The following is a 19,632-nucleotide window of genomic DNA, read 5'->3' as shown; positions in this document are numbered from 1 at the left end:
TGTGCAATCGTTTATCACGAACTAGGCAATTACAACGAAATTGCCTAGTTCGTCGTGTTTCGGAGGCCCCGAAACCCGAAAAGGATTTTCCCCGAACTTCGGGGAAAATCCGTTTTTCGGGTTTGCATGGGGAGAGAGGCAAATTTTTTTTTTAAATTTAAAAACCACCCCAAACATTAAAATTACCTATAATACAACCACCCCCCCCCATCCCGATCCCTCCCCAAGACTTACGAACATCCCTGGTGGTCCAGCGGGGTCCCGGGTGCCATTTGCTCCTCCGTGCACATGTGCGCCATTGTCAGCCTTGCTCCTCAAAATGGTGCCGAACAGCCTCTGAACTACTATGTCACAGGGGCTTTCGGCACCATTGGTCGGTTCTCCTACCATGTGACAGGGGCTGACCAATGGCGCCGGTAGCCCCTGTGACATAGTAGTTCAGAGGCTGTTCGGCACCATTTTGAGGAGCAAGGCTGACAATGGTGCACATGTGCACGGAGGAACAAATGGCACCCGGGACCCCGCTGGACCACCAGGGATGTTCGTAAGTCTTGGGGAGGGATCGGGATGGGGGAGTTTGTATGTATACACGAAAATGCTTTTAAATGCTTGGGGTGGGTTTTTTTTTTAGCTTCGTTTCCCGCTTCGTTTTTTGGCCTGGTTTCGGGTTTCCTCGTTTCGTTTTTCAAAAAAACTAAACGAGAAAACCCAAATTTTACCACGAAGTATCTGAGTCAAAAAACGACCCGGTAGAAAAAAATGAAGCACATCTCTACTGTTAATTCACTTTGTAATTTTTCACAGTAAGCTCATGGTACCCAAGGCAATGAATGTATGGGAAGCTATAATTGAAATACACAACACCTCTCCCTGGAAGGCGGTCCTTATATCATGCGGTGAAGGGATTCTCTCACAGAAGCTACATACTGGGTTGCTGTTGCGCCCATCGGTCGCAGACGGCTGCACTCTCTATTGCTCACCTTTTTCTTGCCCGATTCAGTTCCCTTTGGGAAGATTGCTGCCTCTGCCTCTCTACCCCGACCCCGCCGGCGTCCCCGGTCTGGCATAGGCGATTGTGTTCTCCATCGTTCTCCAGGAGTCAGCTAGGGCACACATGCAGCCCCATCCTTTACGTGCATCATGGCGGGAACCTCGGGGGCGTCCCCACCGCATGACGTCACTAAGTGCTGGTATTTAAACTCCAACTACGTGTTAGCAAGGAATCCTCCATGCTGATCTCTCTATGTTTCCAGACGCTTCCGCTCTGTGTACTCTCGCTCCAGGACGACTTAGGTACCCGCTCCACAGGGGCCTTGTCTCGCTCCTGTCTACTCTCCGGGGTTGCCTACCAATTCCAAGGACTCCTAAGGTACCCACTCCTCGGGGGCCTTATTTCATCTCGGACCTCCGCTACTCGGAGTTCTCTCTTGCTACCACTGCCAGCATCGGAGTGAGTACTACTGCTTCTGTTCTGTCTCTGCATTGTCTCATCTCTCTCTCCATAGATCCTCGGTCTACCCGGCACCGCGGACCACTACCGGATCTATTGGCCTTTCCATCTTGGCCTGGGTTCTCGGCCTACCCCGCTTCGCGGACCACTACCGGACCCATCTCCCTCTTGGGACCTGGTGAGACTGTGGAACTGCCTTCTCCACTCAGTAGCCTGCAGACGGAGCTTTGCCATCTGTCAACTCATCTCTTGGCTGGGATCATTACCCGTTCCTCTGGTCACCATCTATATTGCAGTATAATAACGCTATTTCTCTGTGTCCATCTCTGCTTGGAGCTAGCCTATCACTGCAAGTCCCCTCTCTTACAGCGACCAAGGGCCCATGCCTCTATGTCCAAAGCACAACAGTTGCATAAATTTGCAGGAGAGGTGTTGCTGTACAGAGCTAGCAGATAGGCAGTCTAGCATGAAACTGGATATGCCTTGGGAAGCTGTAGATTTGAGCTGACTGCAACCATGCCAACGGGGGGGGGGGGGGGGGCATCTTAGTTTGGAAACATGGCGGGGGCCCCAGACTGCTCTAAGAAGCAGCAAGGCACAAGTTGACTACAAACATTTTGGAAGGGACCATCCTAGTCTGGACATATGGCAGGAACCAAAGGTCTATAGAAATCTAGACTACCTATTACTTCAGTGGGCCAGCAAACCTGGAAATTTTAGACTATGTAGCTTGCCATGTAGTCCAACAATCTTGATAGCTGATTAGCTCGTGCAGGAGTGTTTGGTTATTTTTGTAAATAAAGTTGTATCCTCTTTAAATCCACTCAAGACTCACCTATTGACTCAAGGAATCATGGGAGGTGAGCATATGGCAATGGAAGATCATGGCAGCTTATGTTATTTGGGGAGGAGGAATAGCCTAGTGGTTAGAGGAGACCAGGGTTCGAGTCCCGCTGTCGCTCCTTGTGACCTTGGGCAAGTCACTTTACCCTCCATTGCCTCAGGTACAAAACTTAGATTGTAAGCCCTCTGAGGATAGGGAAATACCTACAGTACCTGAATGTAAACCGATGTGATATCTCAGATCGAATGTCAGTATATATATAAATAATAAATTTGACATTACCCTGCAAAATAAAAAATGGAATTCTTGCTGTCTAGGCAAGCTAATCAGCTATGAGCTATCAAACATGAACTGAATGGAATCTGTCTTATCCAATTACAATTGCAGTTAGATCAGTGAACCATATTAAAGGTGTTGCACAGAGGTAGGAAGGAACACAGAGGTAGGAAGGGTAGGAAGAACCTAATTCTTGAAGGAGTAAGCAACCTAAGGAAGTGAAAGTATTGTTTTTGAGCCGCTTTTAATTTATCCTGCTCAAAGGAGAATTACAAATGAAAACTGTCAGTAAACACTAACTTTGAAAAATCGGACTTTTGAAGAAGAGCTATTCCTTAAAGTTAGTGGAAGTGTCACATAACAACTATTAGTCCAGTTTTATGTTTAAGATTTACATTGCCTATTATTTGGAAAGGGTTGTAAAATGAAAGTTTTGTTCACTGATACGTGTTAATTAGGGAACAAGAAGAGAAGAACACAAACCTGGCTTGATGCTACAGTAGGGTTATTAATTATGTCAGTGTAAACTCTTTAAAATACGTTAGAGAATGTAGTTACTTCTATTTTTAGAGCAAAACTTCAGTTTTTAGCTAGTTACAGCACTGAAAGACTGGAACACAACTATGTGTTGTTCCTCAGAAGAATTCTTGGTATGCGAGCTCTGTTTAGCCTAATGTATCATAAAGTTAAAGTGTAAGAACTATATAAAGAAGATTATTCTAGACCACAGGTCAAGGGGGTCCAAGAAGAACTACCACAGGGATGACAACGCAGTTTCACTGCTGCACCTCTGGAACCAGACATTCCTGAGGTGTCCTTTACTTTTACTGAAAAGACTGAGTCATATCAGCTCAAATATGCCAAGATTAATTCTGATCAGAATGAGTACATAATTAAAATGGACCTGAAACATTTAAAAAAGGGAGTTAAAAAGAGAATTCATAGGAAATTGAAAGAAGAAATAGTTCTTGTCCTCTTGAAGAATATAGAAAGGTTTTCACACTTAAAAATTCTGAATCACTTTACTATTTATTACCTTGCCATTGCACGTTATAGTTTGTCACCCTGAAATTGTACTTTATTTTCATTGAAATGTTCTTAATGTGTGTTGTGTTGAATAATTCAGATATTTATTGAAGCAGAGGACCATAGTGAAGCTTTTCTCGGCAATAATATAATTCTTTTACATTGCACATGGTGTTTCATTTAAATTGTTGCACATATATTAAGGAAATGTGATAGAAAAAAAGAGAAATGTTCATTGCAAATTTAAATCATAAGCTATCCCTGCAACAGTGTATGAAGGAACTTTCTATCAACGTACCACTCCAGTCTGTAATCTCAACATCTGGGGAAATAACTGGCTGTCTTGGGTGTGGTCATGAGGGAGGCAGACCCCACTTTGGAAGTTCCATAAAAATCACAGTATGAGCAAGGGAGGTTTACAATATCAAAATGTGTACCTTAGACTATTCATAAAATCATAACCTGGAGTTGCTGCACCAAAAGTCTGATTTCTAACTTCTTCAGCAAACTTGTAGGTAAACAGCTGGCATTCCTGAAAAATAACGGCACAGGGCTCAAATCCTGAAATTCAGCATCAGTCTGCATACTACAAATCAGTTTTATGCTTTATTGCAATAATAGCTGTTAGGAGAAAGAGTATTATGGAGGCTATTAAGATATTAGAGAGTTCCCCCTACACCTGCCAAGAATGATGGAAATGAGGCATAATGTGTGGTTTCCTGCAAGTTTCTGCTACCATCAATGTGATCTGTGGGACTTATACTCCCACCACACTTCCTGTTCTGTTCAGAGAATGGCACTGAATGCCACAGAAATGCAGGCTCTCTGCTAGGAAAATAGCTAGGGGATGGAGGATCAGAGGGAGGGGCTAATAAGTGAAATAAAGGACTAAACCAATCAAATACATTCATCAGGTTATAGGTGAGACCCTCTTAATTATGAACACTCAAATAATTGATCTCAGTGTTGCCTATGTAGAATAGAAAAAGACACATTCTATATTATTTTTGACAGATTTAACAGTTTTTTTTAACTGTTAGAGAATTCTTTAAGATACTAGTCCTAGGAATAGGGACAAACCCCCACCCCTCGCCCCATCCCCTTTCTGATGTCAGCACTGCTCATGACATAATAATGTGCATTTAAACACTTTTACTGGGCTAGAAAGGTCCCGGGTTCCATCCTCAAGTTGTTTTTCCACACCCTGGAGTGGCTGGGGTTAGAGATACAGTGGAGGCAGTATTCACAGCCCTCGGAGAGGGGAGGGAGAAGGGCAACCAAAATAATAAAGGGTTGGAACAGTTCTCCTATGAGGAAAGGCTAAAGAGGTTAGGAATGTTCAGCTTGGAGAAGGCTGAGGGGGGAATATGATAGAGGTGTTTAAAATCATGAGAGGTCTAGAACGGGTAGATGTGAATCGGTTATTTACTCTATCGGATAATAGAAGGATTAGGGGGCACGCTGTGAAGTTTGCAAGTAGCACATTTAAAACTAATCGGAGAAAGTTCTTTTTCACTCAATGCACAATTAAGCTCTGGAATTTGTTGCCAGAGGATGTGATTAGTACAATTAGTATAGCTGGGTTTAAAAAAGGTTTGGATAAGTTCTTAGAGGAGATGTCCATTAACCTATTAATCAAGTTGACTTAAAGAATAGCCACTGCTATTACTGGCATCAGTAGCATGGGATAGACTTAGTGTTTGGGTACGTGCCAGGTACTTTTAGCCTAGGTTGACCACTGTTGGAAACAGGATGCTGGGCTTGAAGGACCCTTGTTCTGACCCAGCATGGGTCTTATGTTCTTATTATTAAAGGAGATACCTAGTGGCTGGATTTAGAAAGGAGCCCTAAGGCATGCCTGAGGACTCCTGCTGCATTGGCAAGACTAGGACATGTAGGAAAGTCTTAAAAACAGGAAAAAAAAGTCCCTGGGTAAGATACAAATAAAAGCTCGTGCTGCTAGAATCACAGCATGGGTTCTGAATGAGCTGGAAGAAAAAGGAGAAAGAAAGAGTTACTGCCCTCCCCTCCACCCCTTAAAAAAGTCAGTAAATCCAGAATTTTGGTTGTGTACCGCTCTACCAATTTAATATGTCTAAATGATAACATTAATTTCTAAACTAATGTTATGAATGTCACATTTTTCATTTTATTTAAAAATGAATGCACACCCCTAATGGTGAGAGGCTCCCTTCCATCCCCAACCATGTCCACTAACATCATCCTTTGAAGAGCCTCACTGATACATAAGACAGATGGTTCTAAACACAGTATCATGTTAGTTTTCTGCTCTCCTGAACTCTCTACTTTCCTTTGTCCTCAGCTGGCGTGTACTAGCTCTCCCACTTCTTCCCTCTGCAAACAAATCCCATGTACCATGTTTAGTTGCTTACCCCTTGAAAGTCAGCAGGAGGAACCAATGGGAAAACCGAACTGAGCATGCACATTTTAGCATGATCATGTTATTTAGCATGCCCTCAGTAAGTACACAATGCCCATGCTGTTTAACAAATACATTTTTAGGTTTTCATGCATGAGAATAGTGTTAGCATGTTATCTCTTACTTTTATTTATTTATTTTTGTACCACAAGCATGCTAAATCTTTTCATAGGGCTCATTAAGTGTTTTTTAATCAGCCCTTTACATTTTATTTTTTTTTTTTTTTTTGCAAGCCCATACTAAAATTGAGGTAACCTCCTTTTTGGTAGGTGTCCTGAATGCAGGGGAAAATGGTTATCCCGAAGCCACAAACTTCCTTCTCTTGCTCTCTTTCTCGTTTCTCTTCCATCTTTCATTTCTCAGTCTTTTCCTTGATCAGATGTATTCATGTTGGGATGTCCTTGCTTTAGGGGCACCATGTATTTTCACAAAACACTCTGGTGGGGTGTTCCACCAAAAGATTTACTATAACCCAAAATATCTTCACTCCAATTAGGAACAAAAATTCTCTAATTGATCTTCACCAACAAATTCTGAAATTCCTTTTTCTCTACACACTGCACAGCAGGCACTAGGAAAAGACCCAACACTCCTAATAGTAGGAGGTTGACTCGTAGGAGACTGGAATCTCCTCTCTCTTTCTCTGATGTTATTTTGGACTTCTGGGTTAGAAAGTCCCAAAATACAAAAATCAAAACCATCTGTCCTTCTCATGGCCAGGAACTGGTGGCAAAAATTTCTTCTAAAGAAACAAGAAAAAAACCTCTTCTCAAAAACTGCAACTCATTTCTCCTCTGACAAGACACTGCTGTCCCTCCTTTGTATGGTAGGCAGAGAACCACAGTTCTTTATCCTGACTCCTCTAGGCAAAGGGGGGAGGGGAGGAGGGGGAGCCCTCCTGAGGCTCAACCAGGCACTACACAAAAATCCAAAATTTTTTCAAAATAAATAAATAAATAAAAAGACTCACAAAAAATCGCTAACACTTCCAGAGGGAATTCCATGGTAAAGGGACAGGAATATCTCTCTTCTGCTGGGCTAGGCTGGAGTATGGAGACAGACACAGATAGTTTTATTAGATAAGTAGTATAACCACCAGAGGTGGCAGTAGTGAGCAGGTATGCCCGGCAGGGCTAAAGTCCCTCAGATACTGGAACTACGACTCCAAGGTTGCTGAGCTGCAAAGAGACTGTAGATAGTGCATAGACAGGGTATGCAGTTATACATAGCCAGTACTAGAAGACTCACATAAGGTCTTAAGATAGCTCAATAGCTGGAAAGGGTTAGGCCCTCGAGGAGCGAGTATCTGGTTCCAGGGACAGCTCTGAGAGAGTGGTGATCACTCACAATAAATCTGTATCTGGAGTAGGCTTCTAGTCAATAGAGAATCTTCAGAGTGTTCAGGAACATAGACTCTCTAGGAGCGAGTACCAGTTCCTATCTGTAGTCTGAAATAATAACTCACAAATGTCTGTACCTGCGATAGCTTCTGGGCAAGGAGAATCTGAGTGTTCAGGAACATAGACCCTAGAGGAGCGAGTACCGGTTCCTATCTGTAGTCTGAAATAATAACTCACAATGTCCGTCTCTTGCGATTCCTTCCAGACAATGGAGAGTCTTCAGAGGGTTTAGGAACATGGGCCCTCGAGGAGTGAGTACCGGTTCCTTTCTGTAATCTGAAATAGAGAAAGAGAATGAGGCCCCCCTGGTAGGTCCGGAGAGGCAATGTTGCAAGAGTGAAGCGGGTCCGAAGGAAATCCCGCAAACAATCCTTTGAGTGAAAGTAGTCTTGGACAGCCGAAGCTAGTCCAATCAAAGTCCTTGCTAACTCGCTCTGTTAGCAAAAGTAAAGACCTTTTATGTTGGAAGCGGATGACGTCAATACAGGGGGATGCCCCTGAGGTTCGCGCTCTTGCTGGTACATACTTCAGAGCACATGCGCACCCTACGTCATCAGGAACATGGCGGATCCGCAGCGTCAAGCTGGCCCGGAGAGAGGCGGCATGGAGATGCCGCGGCATCAAGCCGTCCATCAGGCACGGAGGGAGTCACAACACAGGTAGAGAGGGTGGAGCAAGGGTGAAAGCAGGCACGAACGCATCAAGAAGAAAGAACTCCTGGAAGTGGTAAGATGGTCAGGATCTGATGAGAGTGACTGCACTGTCATTTTTTTCTTCCTTGATTTGGGAGACTGTGTCCTTGAGTTAATCATTGAGAAAGTTGTCACTCAGGCAGGGAAGGCCCGTCAAATTTTCGGGAACACCCTCCCAAATGCTAGTGGCCCTCAGCCATGACATATTGCATGTACCCTATGGAAACAGCCAAGGTGCGGGAGACACTATTGTAGGACTCAAAAGCATGCGTAGCAGCTGCTGTATGACTTCTAAGGCATTCAGAAATGGTTATAGATAAAGGCTCCCAATTTCAATAGATAAGAAATATAGCTTGAGTTGTTGCAGGCACTTGTAGAAATACTGCATGACATAGAACTGATTATTAGTGATGTGAGTGTTAATCATAGAGATCTGAAAGACCTTCTTGCCAAAGGTATCCAGGATTCTGGGGTCTTTCCCTGGAGGTGAATTTGAGTAAGTTCATGTCTTCTTTGATTTCTTCAAAGTAGACTCCATGACAACCAATTGGTGTGGAAGCTGAACATCACCAAAGCCATGTTGCTTCTGCATCCTGAACTTAAGGTCTATCTTTCTTGCAGAAGGGAGGCAGGTAACCAGAGACTCCCACAGTTTCATCTGCAGATTATCCAGAATCTTGTGGAGCAGCAGAGATGTTGGGTTGGATGGTGGAAATGGAATTTATCCATTTTGATTTGCACCCCAAGAACCGACCCCACTTTCTCTACAAGCTTGGAGTAAGTCAGGTCCTCCCACGGAGACGTAGACTCTGGAAGGTTTGGGAGAAGGTCAGAGGGGATCCCAGTAGAGTCATCCTCAGATATCAATGGCATGGGTACACTTCTTCAAGATCCTCAAGATGACAAAGGCTAGCCAGAAAGTTGGCTTGGCTGTTCCTGGAGGAAGGCCCCAGTTTGCCACCTCGTGTGTCTACAATCCACTACAAACAAGCAAAAAGAAGCAGCAGCCAGTAAAGGCAGTTCCATGAAGGTGAGTGTTCTCATAGGCAAAGCAGGTATTCCCTGCGGTGGTAGGGCTGAAGCCATGCTGGAGAGCAAGGAATGAAAAGCACCTTGAGGTGCGAGTGAGGTAAAGAATACATCAAGTTCATCAAGAGACTGCTGAGTGTGGGAAATATGCGCTTGCCAGCAAGCCATTTCAGGGTTTAAACACTAACTTCCCTTCTCCCTGACATTTGCCTGAATAAAAGCATCACTTGTGCTTAAGTCTCTGCCTGGGAAAGGATACCTGTTGGCCCTGAATTCCTGGGGGAGGGGCTGGGTGTTCCCTAGTCAGAGGCAGGACAAAGTCAGGAGGTATAGATTTCAGCAGCCAATGAAATGATCCGTGCACACCCCCTGAGCCAAAGCCAATGGTGTAATGACTCTTCTGTTGCTATGGGAAAGTAGCCAATCATGTAATGATACATCATCTGCCTTTGTATGAATGTACAATAAAAGGAAGAGGCTCGGGAGGACAAACGCTCTTTGCCTCATTGCCTTCTCCCTCTTCCTGCCTGCAATGAAAGCTGTCCTGAGGCCTCTTCATTACTGCTATATCTGGTGACCCGCGACAGTGATGATAAACTCCATGCTTATTTCGGCTGGTCATAGCTTAAAGGTACGTACCGTTCAACAGATCTGCTAATCGTAAGTATATTAAAGTACTTTTTAGTATATTTAAGTATTTTTTAGCAAGTTTGTTCCCCACACTCGTGAGCAATGGGAAGTGATTTATCCATGCAGCAGAGGCTACATGCCAAGCAGCTGCAGAAAATCATCAATAATCATTATTTCATCACCAGAAGAAAAATAGCGCAAGTCAGCCTGGGGGACTTAGAAAAATTAATAAGTGAAATAGCTTGCCGTTGCCCTTGGTATTCGATGGAGTCTGGAACTCTAAATACCCAGGAATGGATCTCAATCGGCAATTATCTTCATACGGCTCCCAGAGCTCCCATAAAACTAAGATTAATCTGGCAAAAATGTACAGAAGCCATTGAACACCATGTGCTTTTAGAAGCAGGCAGACATACCCTTCCCCCATCTTCTCAGTCTTCCTCAGAGACAGCAAATTCTTTGTATCCTCAGCTCCTCATACCTACACCCAAAGCACAAGCAATTCACACCTTCCCCATTTCTTTAGAAAAGCAACCCTTGAGAACAATAGAGCCACCACCTGGCCTGGGTGGGGCGATTAGCATTGAATTTCAGCAGAAACTGCAGAAAGAAAACCTTACAGAAACAGAATTATTAGAAGGACTTCAAGCCTTCCCCATCCCAGAAAAGAACCATGAACAAAGGGGGACAGAAAATGAAATAGAACATCTGGGGACACACACTCACATGGCTCCTGTGGCTTCCTCTGCATCCACCTCAGAGAAAAGACCCCAGGAAATAGAAAACACTGAGGTCAGAAAAACTAGCCTTCCTCCATCTTGCCTGCAAGCCCTTCCCCCACCAACCACCATGGGATTTCACCTAGAACATGGAAATCTCACAAGAGAGGAATTATTGAAAGGGATTCAAGCCTTTCCCATTACAGAAAGGAACAAAGAACTAGGTGTGGCAGCAATAGAGTTGAGTGCCATGAGCAGTGGCTATGCCCCCAGGTCTTCAAAGAAATCAGCGTATAAGACCTTGGGCCAAGCAGCTGCACTCCTGCGTTACAAGCAAAGAAAATATCAATATGAAAAAAAAGATTTAATTAGACTCCTGCGTTACAAGCAAAGAAAATATCACTATGAAAAAAAAAAATGGTTTCTCTTTACAAACAGTACAGATTTGGAAAAAAAAATGGTTTCTATTAACAAACAGTACAAATTTGGAAAAAATGGTTTCTATTAGTATTTGAATTCAGTTACAAAAAAATCTGCATACTTTGAGAATATTTTCCCCCACAAAGTGTATGCATAGCTTATGTTAAAAACTGTACTGAGATTTGAACAATATACTGTGTAAATTACATGTGAAAGTTTCCTTTTTGCAAAGTTTATTTGGCTCACATTTAAAATGACTCCATTTCTCTGAGATTTAAGTTTATAGTTTGAATTGCTAGCGTACAGAACTTACTGTGATTCTCCCTAAAGTAAATTAAAAAATAGTATCTGTCTGCAAAGAATCAGCAAATCCTGGGCCAGCCATTGTCTGTGGTCAATTGTTAAACAATGCTATCTTTAAGTTTCTATTGACTGAAGGATTAACTCCTTGGGTGCAGTTCTTTTCTTTTGAGAAACACTGCTCCTCCCCCCCCTTTTTCTGTAACTCTTGCTAGCCACTCATGGGGGAGGGAGGGAGAACTTTTGAAAAGAAAGAAAAAAAACCTGGACTTAGTCCTGCAGTTTCTCTCTCTAGTTTATATATGTTATAACTCAGACAGATTAATAGTAGTTACAGTCACTTTAGCATGCAGCAGACAGAGCTGAGCAAACAGCGTGTTTAATTTCCTATTCTAATAATTATAAGAAGAAATTCTATTCTGATACTCCACATTGAAAGTAAGCTCAGAGTATTATTGATTGCAACCTGGAACAATAGTTGCAATCTATAAAGTAATGATGGGGTCTCCACTAGGAGGCGCTATGTTATTCTACAAGTTATATTATATTATTGTTTTAATAATTCTGTTGTATAATAGTTTTTATTTTTCAGACCTACAGACCTTCTGTATTAAGGACACTTCAGTTTTATTTTCTTTTTCACAAAATTTATACAGAATTCTGAACCTTAAAATTTTTACTGATAGAGGTTGCTACATCTAAAGCAATCCCTCCCAAGCCTTTTCTTGCAAATCCAAATTGATTTTATTAAATTGAATCATAGAATTGATTTCTTCAAGGTTAAAAAAGTAAGAATTTCACTTTAATCCTTACCTTAGTAATTTTTTGCTGTATGCCAGTTTTTAATATTTTCCAGATTGACGCTGCCATGAAGAGATGTGAAGATGGACACTTTGCAGTTTATTTTAACATTTTTCTAACACCTTTTGACTTTTGATTTTTGATCCTTGATCTATTTTTGTTTTTGATAACTTTTTGATAAGATTTTTAGCTCATATTATCTGTTGTCTGTCTTGATGCAAGAAATATTTGCAGGATGGATGAATATGTGTCAGTTTTGTGTAAATTAATATTTGCAAGATGAATGAATATATGTCAGTCTTGTGTAACATATGTTTAATGTAATGTCTAATATACTTGTCATTTGATTCAGCTTACAGCAAATGACTTTTCCTTTAAACGATTAATTTACATTTATGCTAATTTACTGAATGAAAATTGATCACTGCATAAAAACTTTCTTGATAATGGGGTTACCCTCTTTTCTGAAAAATGGCTCTGCTTACTGCAGCCATTCCTTTGCATGAATTTCGTCAATAATTGAACATTAAATACTTATTTGGCATCCCCTACAACACCACAGGGCAAGCCATTGTGGAGAGAGCAAATCATACCCTTAAGAGCTCTGGACCAAACAAAAACAAAAAGGAGGGATAATTGCCCCTGGATTTTCCCCTAAGAAGGACTGGCTGAACAAGAACAAAGTATTGTTTTAAATCACTTTAAATCATCCAAACATATCAAATTTAAGAACACAGCCATGAGTAATCATTATGGGACTAGGGTTAGTCACCCACAGCCATCAGTTTTGTATAGAATATTTAATGTCTGGTACGGTCCCGTCCCCTTATCAAAGGAACGAGGATATGTTTCTCTGCTTGCTTCCACAGGTCCAATCAAGCCGTGGAAAGATGGAAAGGTGTCCAGGTCTACAGGACCCGATCCTAAACTTCTCCCTGAGCCTCCACAGCCCTCAGAAGGACAGAGACCGGACTCCTCGCAAAAAGCAGCACCACATGACCTGGGGACAGATCAAGGCCCTATCCAACCAATCTGCACAACTCTTAGAACAGCAAGGCCTTGAGAAAACTCCAGAGAACTTATTAGCCGCTTTTTCTTGCCTGAATGCCAACTCATTAACAATTGTGTTCTGCATCCTCATCTTTTGCCTTATTTCTCCAGCTATGGCGATTTCAGAACAAGGACTCTGACAGAACAACATGCACAGAACTTTTCACACCTGTTGAATCGAACAGACTGTTGGATCCGCACACACATGCCAACCCAAGCCTGCGGAGAACGACTGATGCATGCTGTACCATTTAACCTTACAGTATGGACTAATTATCCTTTACAGAGAGGTTTTCATTAACTCTCCAGTTAATAATACCATACTACACATTGGTAGCTGTATTCAAGAGACTGCCGCTCTTTGTTGGGACTATGATACAGGGGATGGGAAAGGGATTCAGGTGGGAAATATCCATATTGTAACTGAACCTTTGTATTATTCACTGAACACTTACATAATTATACCACATATGTATGCAATTGGCAGATTTCAGGATGTACAGTGGGAGACCCAAGCAGGTACAGAAAGTATAGAGGGGATGAAGGATTTACCTTTTGTAGTTATATAGCCCAAATGATAACCAATGACATGTCCACTAATCTGTTAGGAAACATATGGATGTTATGTGGGCGTAGAGCATATATGTACATTTCCCCAAGATGGAGAGACAGATGCACTTTAGGCTACATCCTCCCCTCATACTATGCAGTCAAATATTTACCCAAAGCAAGGCTCCGTAACAAAAAGGAGGCGATAAATAATCCCATAGAAAAGTATTCAGAAACTCAGATAGCTAGAAGCCTGTTTCCTCCAATGGGGACAGATATGAATTACAGAGACTTACACATCCTAGCTAACTGGACGACTGCCATATTTAATCAGACAGTCCATGCATTAAAACTACTCACAACAGAAGTCTCTCAGATTAGAGAAGTAGCATTACAGAACAGCTATATCTTAGAAACCATTTTAGCCTTAAAGGGTGGTGTTTGTGCATTAATTGGATCTCATTGCTGTGTGTACATATCAGTTTATAAAGCAAACCTCACACATACCATACAGCAGATAGAAACCATGGTTGCTGATGCACCATTTTCAGGCAGAATACCAACTTCTCCATGGGACTGGCTATGGTCCTGACTCCCTGATATTTCTGGTCTCAAAAGGGTGATTTCTATTATAATGACCATAATTGTCTTAATTGTTTGCCTGTGATGCTGTATTCAGTGCATACCCAAACCTCATATCCATATTGAAACCTTGCTCTCAGCCCGAATACAAAGATGTCTTGTAAGATGCCTAATAGGGAATCATGAGCCCTGCAGAGTTGGCACACCACCTGCACCAGCTCTGGGTGATATGGAGATTCAGAAGCTCATCGGTGGCTGGCACACCACGCCGAATCAGCTTTCTTCTCTCCATAATCCCTCTTCCCCTATTTCCAGCCCATACCAAGACATAACATATTTCAGTAAGGGTCTAAAGCTTTACTGAGCTGCCTAAACAAAAACAGAAAGGGTGAGATGTGGGAAATATGCGCTTGCCAGCAAGCCATTTCAGGGTTTAAACACTAACTTCCCTTCTCCCTGACATTTGCCTGAATAAAAGCATCACTTGTGCTTAAGTCTCTGCCTGGGAAAGGATACCTGTTGGCCCTGAATTCCTGGGGGAGGGGCTGGGTGTTCCCTAGTCAGAGGCAGGACAAAGTCAGGAGGTATAGATTTCAGCAGCCAATGAAATGATCCGTGCACACCCCCTGAGCCAAAGCCAATGGTGTAATGACTCTTCTGTTGCTATGGGAAAGTAGCCAATCATGTAATGATACATCATCTGCCTTTGTATGAATGTACAATAAAAGGAAGAGGCTCGGGAGGACAAACGCTCTTTGCCTCATTGCCTTCTCCCTCTTCCTGCCTGCAATGAAAGCTGTCCTGAGGCCTCTTCATTACTGCTATACTGAGGTCTTTGGCCCAGAGCAGAAGGTGCCACTCTTCCTCAGAGATCAGAATCAGCTCTAGCTCAAAATGGGCTGATTTTGTGGAATTGGGAGGCAAGACAGAACAAATTGGGTCAAGAGTCTCCAGCCGGTATCCTTCAGCCAAGAGCTTAGCAGGATAGAGGAGATCAGTCCTAAGATGGGGAAGAGTAAGGATGTCTACCCTGGCATCTGGTCTGGTCTGGCCAGCATGCAACTGCATATGTTGAGGAGTCAGGACCAGTGCAGTTGATACAGATTCTCTATGCATGGAATGGCTGGGCAACTGGGAGGAGGACTTCTTTTAGTGTACTGATGGATTGCACTTTAATGCCATGAAAGATAGTGGTGCTTGGCGAGACTGCTTCAATCCCTTGAGCATCATCGAAACTGGCAGCAGTAACATTGGAATGCCACCTTAGATGTCTAGTGCCATGCATTGAGAAGCCTTCTGAAGGTGCACTGCTCTTTGAAGGGGAAGCACTCTGCGCCAGTGTTTGAGCCTTGGATGGCTTCGGACGAGCCGTGCATAGAAGCAGATCTGGGCTGGGTCAATGCCCCATGCATCAATGAAGATGGAGCATACATTGGGGGTGATGCTAAATCCAGAGGTCCACGCACCAGGGAAGTCTGTGCGGTTCACATCAACCATTCTGAGGCATCGAGTGCACAGAATGCACTGGGAGTATAGTGCATCGATGCACTCCAGTGAATTCTGTATTTCACTGGTGGTGAGGGCTCCATGGAGTGATGGCACTTCTTCCTCTTTGACGAAAATCAATCCCCATTGCTCAACCCTTTGGTTTCAGCTCGATGCATCAGCTGGGGAGACTTGGAAGAGCTGCAACTCAATTCTTTGCCAAAGGAGGTAGCTCTACTAGCTAGGAAAGACATATTTGTTTAGTGCTACCGGATGACATCACCCATTTGTCATGGCTAATCCAGCCTGTTTATAGACAGACGATTTTTACATTTGCCTGCTGTCTAAACCTTTGAACACCTCACACCTCCCAATGGGAACAATAAAAGAAAAGCATTATTCATTTTTCCTGTACTCTCCATGTCTCTAATTTCACCTGTGCACATATTGTTAGTGCTAGAGATGTTCCAAAATGTTATCCTTAGAGGTGAAATATCTGATAAATTGAATGCTCACCTCAAGTAAATCTTCATAACAAATGCTTTATGTTCATCTGAATGTTTTGCTTCACTTTTATACATGCCTGTGTAAAGGGATGTCAAAATTCTGTCCCTTACTGGTAGTGTTGCCCTTTACCCTCATGGCGACAGTGGCCTCGACAGGTCTGCTATGCCAGCAGTATGTGTTGGAAGTATTATTAGACCTTGCCCCTTGGTGTGATGTCAGTGATTTAGTGAACTGTAGCACTCCCCATTGGGAAGGGTTGTTGGTGTGTATAAAAAACTCTGTGCCCTTGTAATGCAGGAGGATGTGAAGACTTGGGGAGAACTAAGTCAGCCTTAGCACAGGGCTGCAAGTTTCTCTTCTTCCAGAGGATATTTGTTGGGCTATCCTTCCACAGGAAAGGTTACAGGAGAAGCAAAGAAAAATATTATACCTGCTCAGGGAAGGTGGCCGAGTCCTGAAGAACAGGTTGGCCAGGCTTGCTGAGAGGAAGGAACCCCAGGGCGTCCAGAGTAAGCTGCTGGGAGGAGCTCCTGAGAAAAGACCATACCTGAGGAGTCCTGCAGGATGAGTGTACTGGGAAGTTTCAGAGGCATAGTAAAGCTGCCTGGAAAAAAATCCACACAGTTACTGACTGGCAGTGTAGAGACTGAGGAACAAAGAAGAGGAACTGCTTTACAAAGGTACCGTGAGGGCCCAGGTAGAAAGGACACCTGCCCCAAGAGCTACCCTGTTTGGGAAGTACTGTGGAGTCTGAGCTTATTGTTTGATGCGTTTTGGACTTTCTTTACTGGAGTGCACTCCCAACCAGTGTACTGTTATGGCCTTTATTTTTCCTGCCACCACTTGTCAATAAAGACTTATTTTGAACAACAGCTTTGGAGTATAGTGTGATTTTTGGTGCGACTGAACTCGTGAACAGAAGAGCTCTGGAGCGTGACGAAAAATCCTAAAGGCTTTGAAAAGAAAGTCTTTTGTCCCCTGCTATGTGGAAACCCAGGAAGGTCATGAGGCCTTTGCCTGGTCCATGACCCTCTTCCATATGCTCCCGTGCCCGAGAGCTGACCGAGACAGGGGGCTGCACCTATAATGTATACCAAGGGGAAAGAGAAACCGAGACCATTTTATGTCTGTCTCTATATATTTATCAAAGTTTAGCCCTGGGGACAGCAATTCTCATGTACCCCATGGAGTTTCCGTTTGAACACTTACTGCAAGTGGGGAACATGGGTATTTTGGTGCCTGTGTATTTTCACCACAAACAGCAAATGCAAAACTATATGGGCACTTTGAACCCCTGGCAACTTTCAAAGGGAAAAGTGCACACATACTTTCTCTTTGTAATTTGGAGCAGTCTGCAGGTGAGAAATACTCGTAGACCTTGCAGTCAAGCCAATAATAATAAGATTTCCCACTCTATGGTAACATTTCACAATATAACAAACATGTTCAATTTTCCTCCCAAAAAATATCTGTGAATTGAAACACCCTTAGATATCATTTTATATGTAGTCATTGTACCATTTAAAAGCACATTTCTGGGACCCAGGTACCTCCTCTATAGTTCTTTCAGAAGCCCATTTCTTTTTCTCTAATTCAGTTACAACTACACTGAAATACTAACGCTGTAACTGTGCATTGTTTACAGACTGCAATGCGAGATATTGTATACTTGTTTCAGAACGCATGCAGCCTCAGATATGTTCACATGCTGCCTTGGTCTTGCACCTGCACACACACACACGCCCCTTGGTCTCACACATACTCATGCTGGCCTGACCACACTGGTTTTTTTTGCTGGGTAAAGCCACAAAGTAATTGCCACCATTCTAGCCTGACCTCAGTATTTGAGTAGACGGGCATGCAGAACACCGCTGCCGCTCTGCTTCTGACAGGCAGGGTTGCAGGAACCCTGCTGCTCCTCGGTGTGTAGAGCACAGGGAGCTGTCACCTCTGCTCTGGCATCAACCTTCCACCAAACTCTTCGGCTCTGTTAAGAGATAAGCAAAACCTGCCAGCCCAGTCCTGGGATTCTTCCTGTCTTTTCCCTATGCCATTGAGACTGGCCTGTAGTTTTGTGTTTGGCCCTCTGCAGTGCATCCTGATTTCCTTGCCAGGCATCACATCGTCTGAGACAATTGCATTTTCAGTGCTGGAGATGGCTTCTATCTAGATAGTCAAAATGCATAGCAGACACCATATTATGACGGCACCTTTTGTTCACAAACGTGCCGACGTCATTTCTAAACCACCCAGCAGAGATTAGGCTACGAGTTCCAACACGAAGTACATATGAGACAAGCCTTGAATTCTCGAAAGCAAAGATCATACAGTAGCACCATGTTATGAATGTGATCTTTTGTTCTTGTCTGAATTCTTTTCCAGTTTAAACTGTGGCAAATGCAGTATCGCAAGATTGATTCTTTTAAGATGTTTACAAGTCCACAAGGGGTTCATTTGCAAAGAGGAGTATCAGTATTTCTGATGGCTGCAGGAAACTTTATTACAAGAGATTCAAGAGCTGTGAGCTGAATAATGAGTACAGTGCCCAGGCAAGTACTGCAGGAACGGATTGGGATTCAAAGAAGAGCAGAGATCTAGTTTACATGACCCGTCAACCCTACCACCGCCTCCCCCATCCATCCTTATTATGAAATCTAATCCTACCCAAGCACTGTTTTATTTTTATTTGCATTCTATGCGTGTCAATTACTCAATTAATTACCTTGGTTTTTTCGGGGGCTGTTAAGAGAACTGTGGCAACCAGGGAGCCTGACGAAGCTCCAGCAAAAGCTTTCACAGCCTGCAGCATTCTCTTGCCATGTCTGAGGAAAGCAGCTGCTGCCCCCAAGTGGTAGATGCCGAGAAACCCGCATGCAGCAAAAGACAGGTTGAGAGGTTGCATTCTTTGCACTGAAATAAAAAACTGGTGAGAAACAGCCAACTTTAAAATGGTTCAAAAAACTGGAACGGCGGTGAACCTTTTTTTTTTTTTTTTTGCTAGTCATATCGGCACAAAATGCAAAGGAAATGCTATTCTTAAAGAGAGATTTCTTTTACAGAGGGGAAGGAAAGCTCTACTTGACTAGTATGGCAAATTTCTTTTTTCTGTTTCTAAAACAACAATTCATAAGAAAAATATCCATTTCCATATGTGCTTTCATTTTTTTTTGTTGCAGGGTTATTTAGTCTTGTGAATATATTACAGCATGGATGGCTTAATTAGGCTTGGTAAATAAAGTCAAAGCTTTTAGACATTTTCCATTCTACCTTGAGGAACTAATAGTTTGTAACACATCTTGCTTCAATCAAAATGACTGTGTTTATTCATGATTGTAGATAATTACAAGAGACCATCAGGCATTCTTTAATGGGTAACTTTCAGCATAAAATTGGCTGTGCGGAAAACTGTCATTTTTTTTTCCTTTTCCTCTC

General features: G+C 42.9%; 1 protein-coding gene across 48 annotated transcripts in view; it reads right to left on the bottom strand.

Annotated features, from left to right (window-relative positions):
- Positions 1–19,632, bottom strand: part of PNPLA4 (patatin like phospholipase domain containing 4) — a 624,040-nt gene that overhangs the window by 29,476 nt on the left and 574,932 nt on the right. For 27 of the 48 annotated variants that reach the window (XM_029604389.1, XM_029604398.1, XM_029604392.1 and 24 more), the window contains 2 exons: positions 18,923–19,110; positions 4,034–4,128 (listed from right to left, as the gene is read on the bottom strand). In XM_029604389.1, the coding sequence (XP_029460249.1) occupies positions 4,034–4,128; positions 18,923–19,110 (283 nt within the window). Of the gene's footprint in view, positions 1–4,033; positions 4,129–18,922; positions 19,124–19,632 lie in introns of all 48 variants that reach the window. The other 21 variants (XM_029604379.1, XM_029604381.1, XM_029604404.1 and 18 more) reach the window with 3 other exon arrangements.

This window comes from Rhinatrema bivittatum, chromosome 5 (genome assembly GCF_901001135.1).
Source record: "Rhinatrema bivittatum chromosome 5, aRhiBiv1.1, whole genome shotgun sequence".
In the NCBI taxonomy this organism is placed as follows: Eukaryota; Metazoa; Chordata; class Amphibia; order Gymnophiona; family Rhinatrematidae; genus Rhinatrema; species Rhinatrema bivittatum.
Note: the sequence above shows the minus strand (reverse complement) of the source record. Positions and strands in the feature narration are given on the sequence as shown.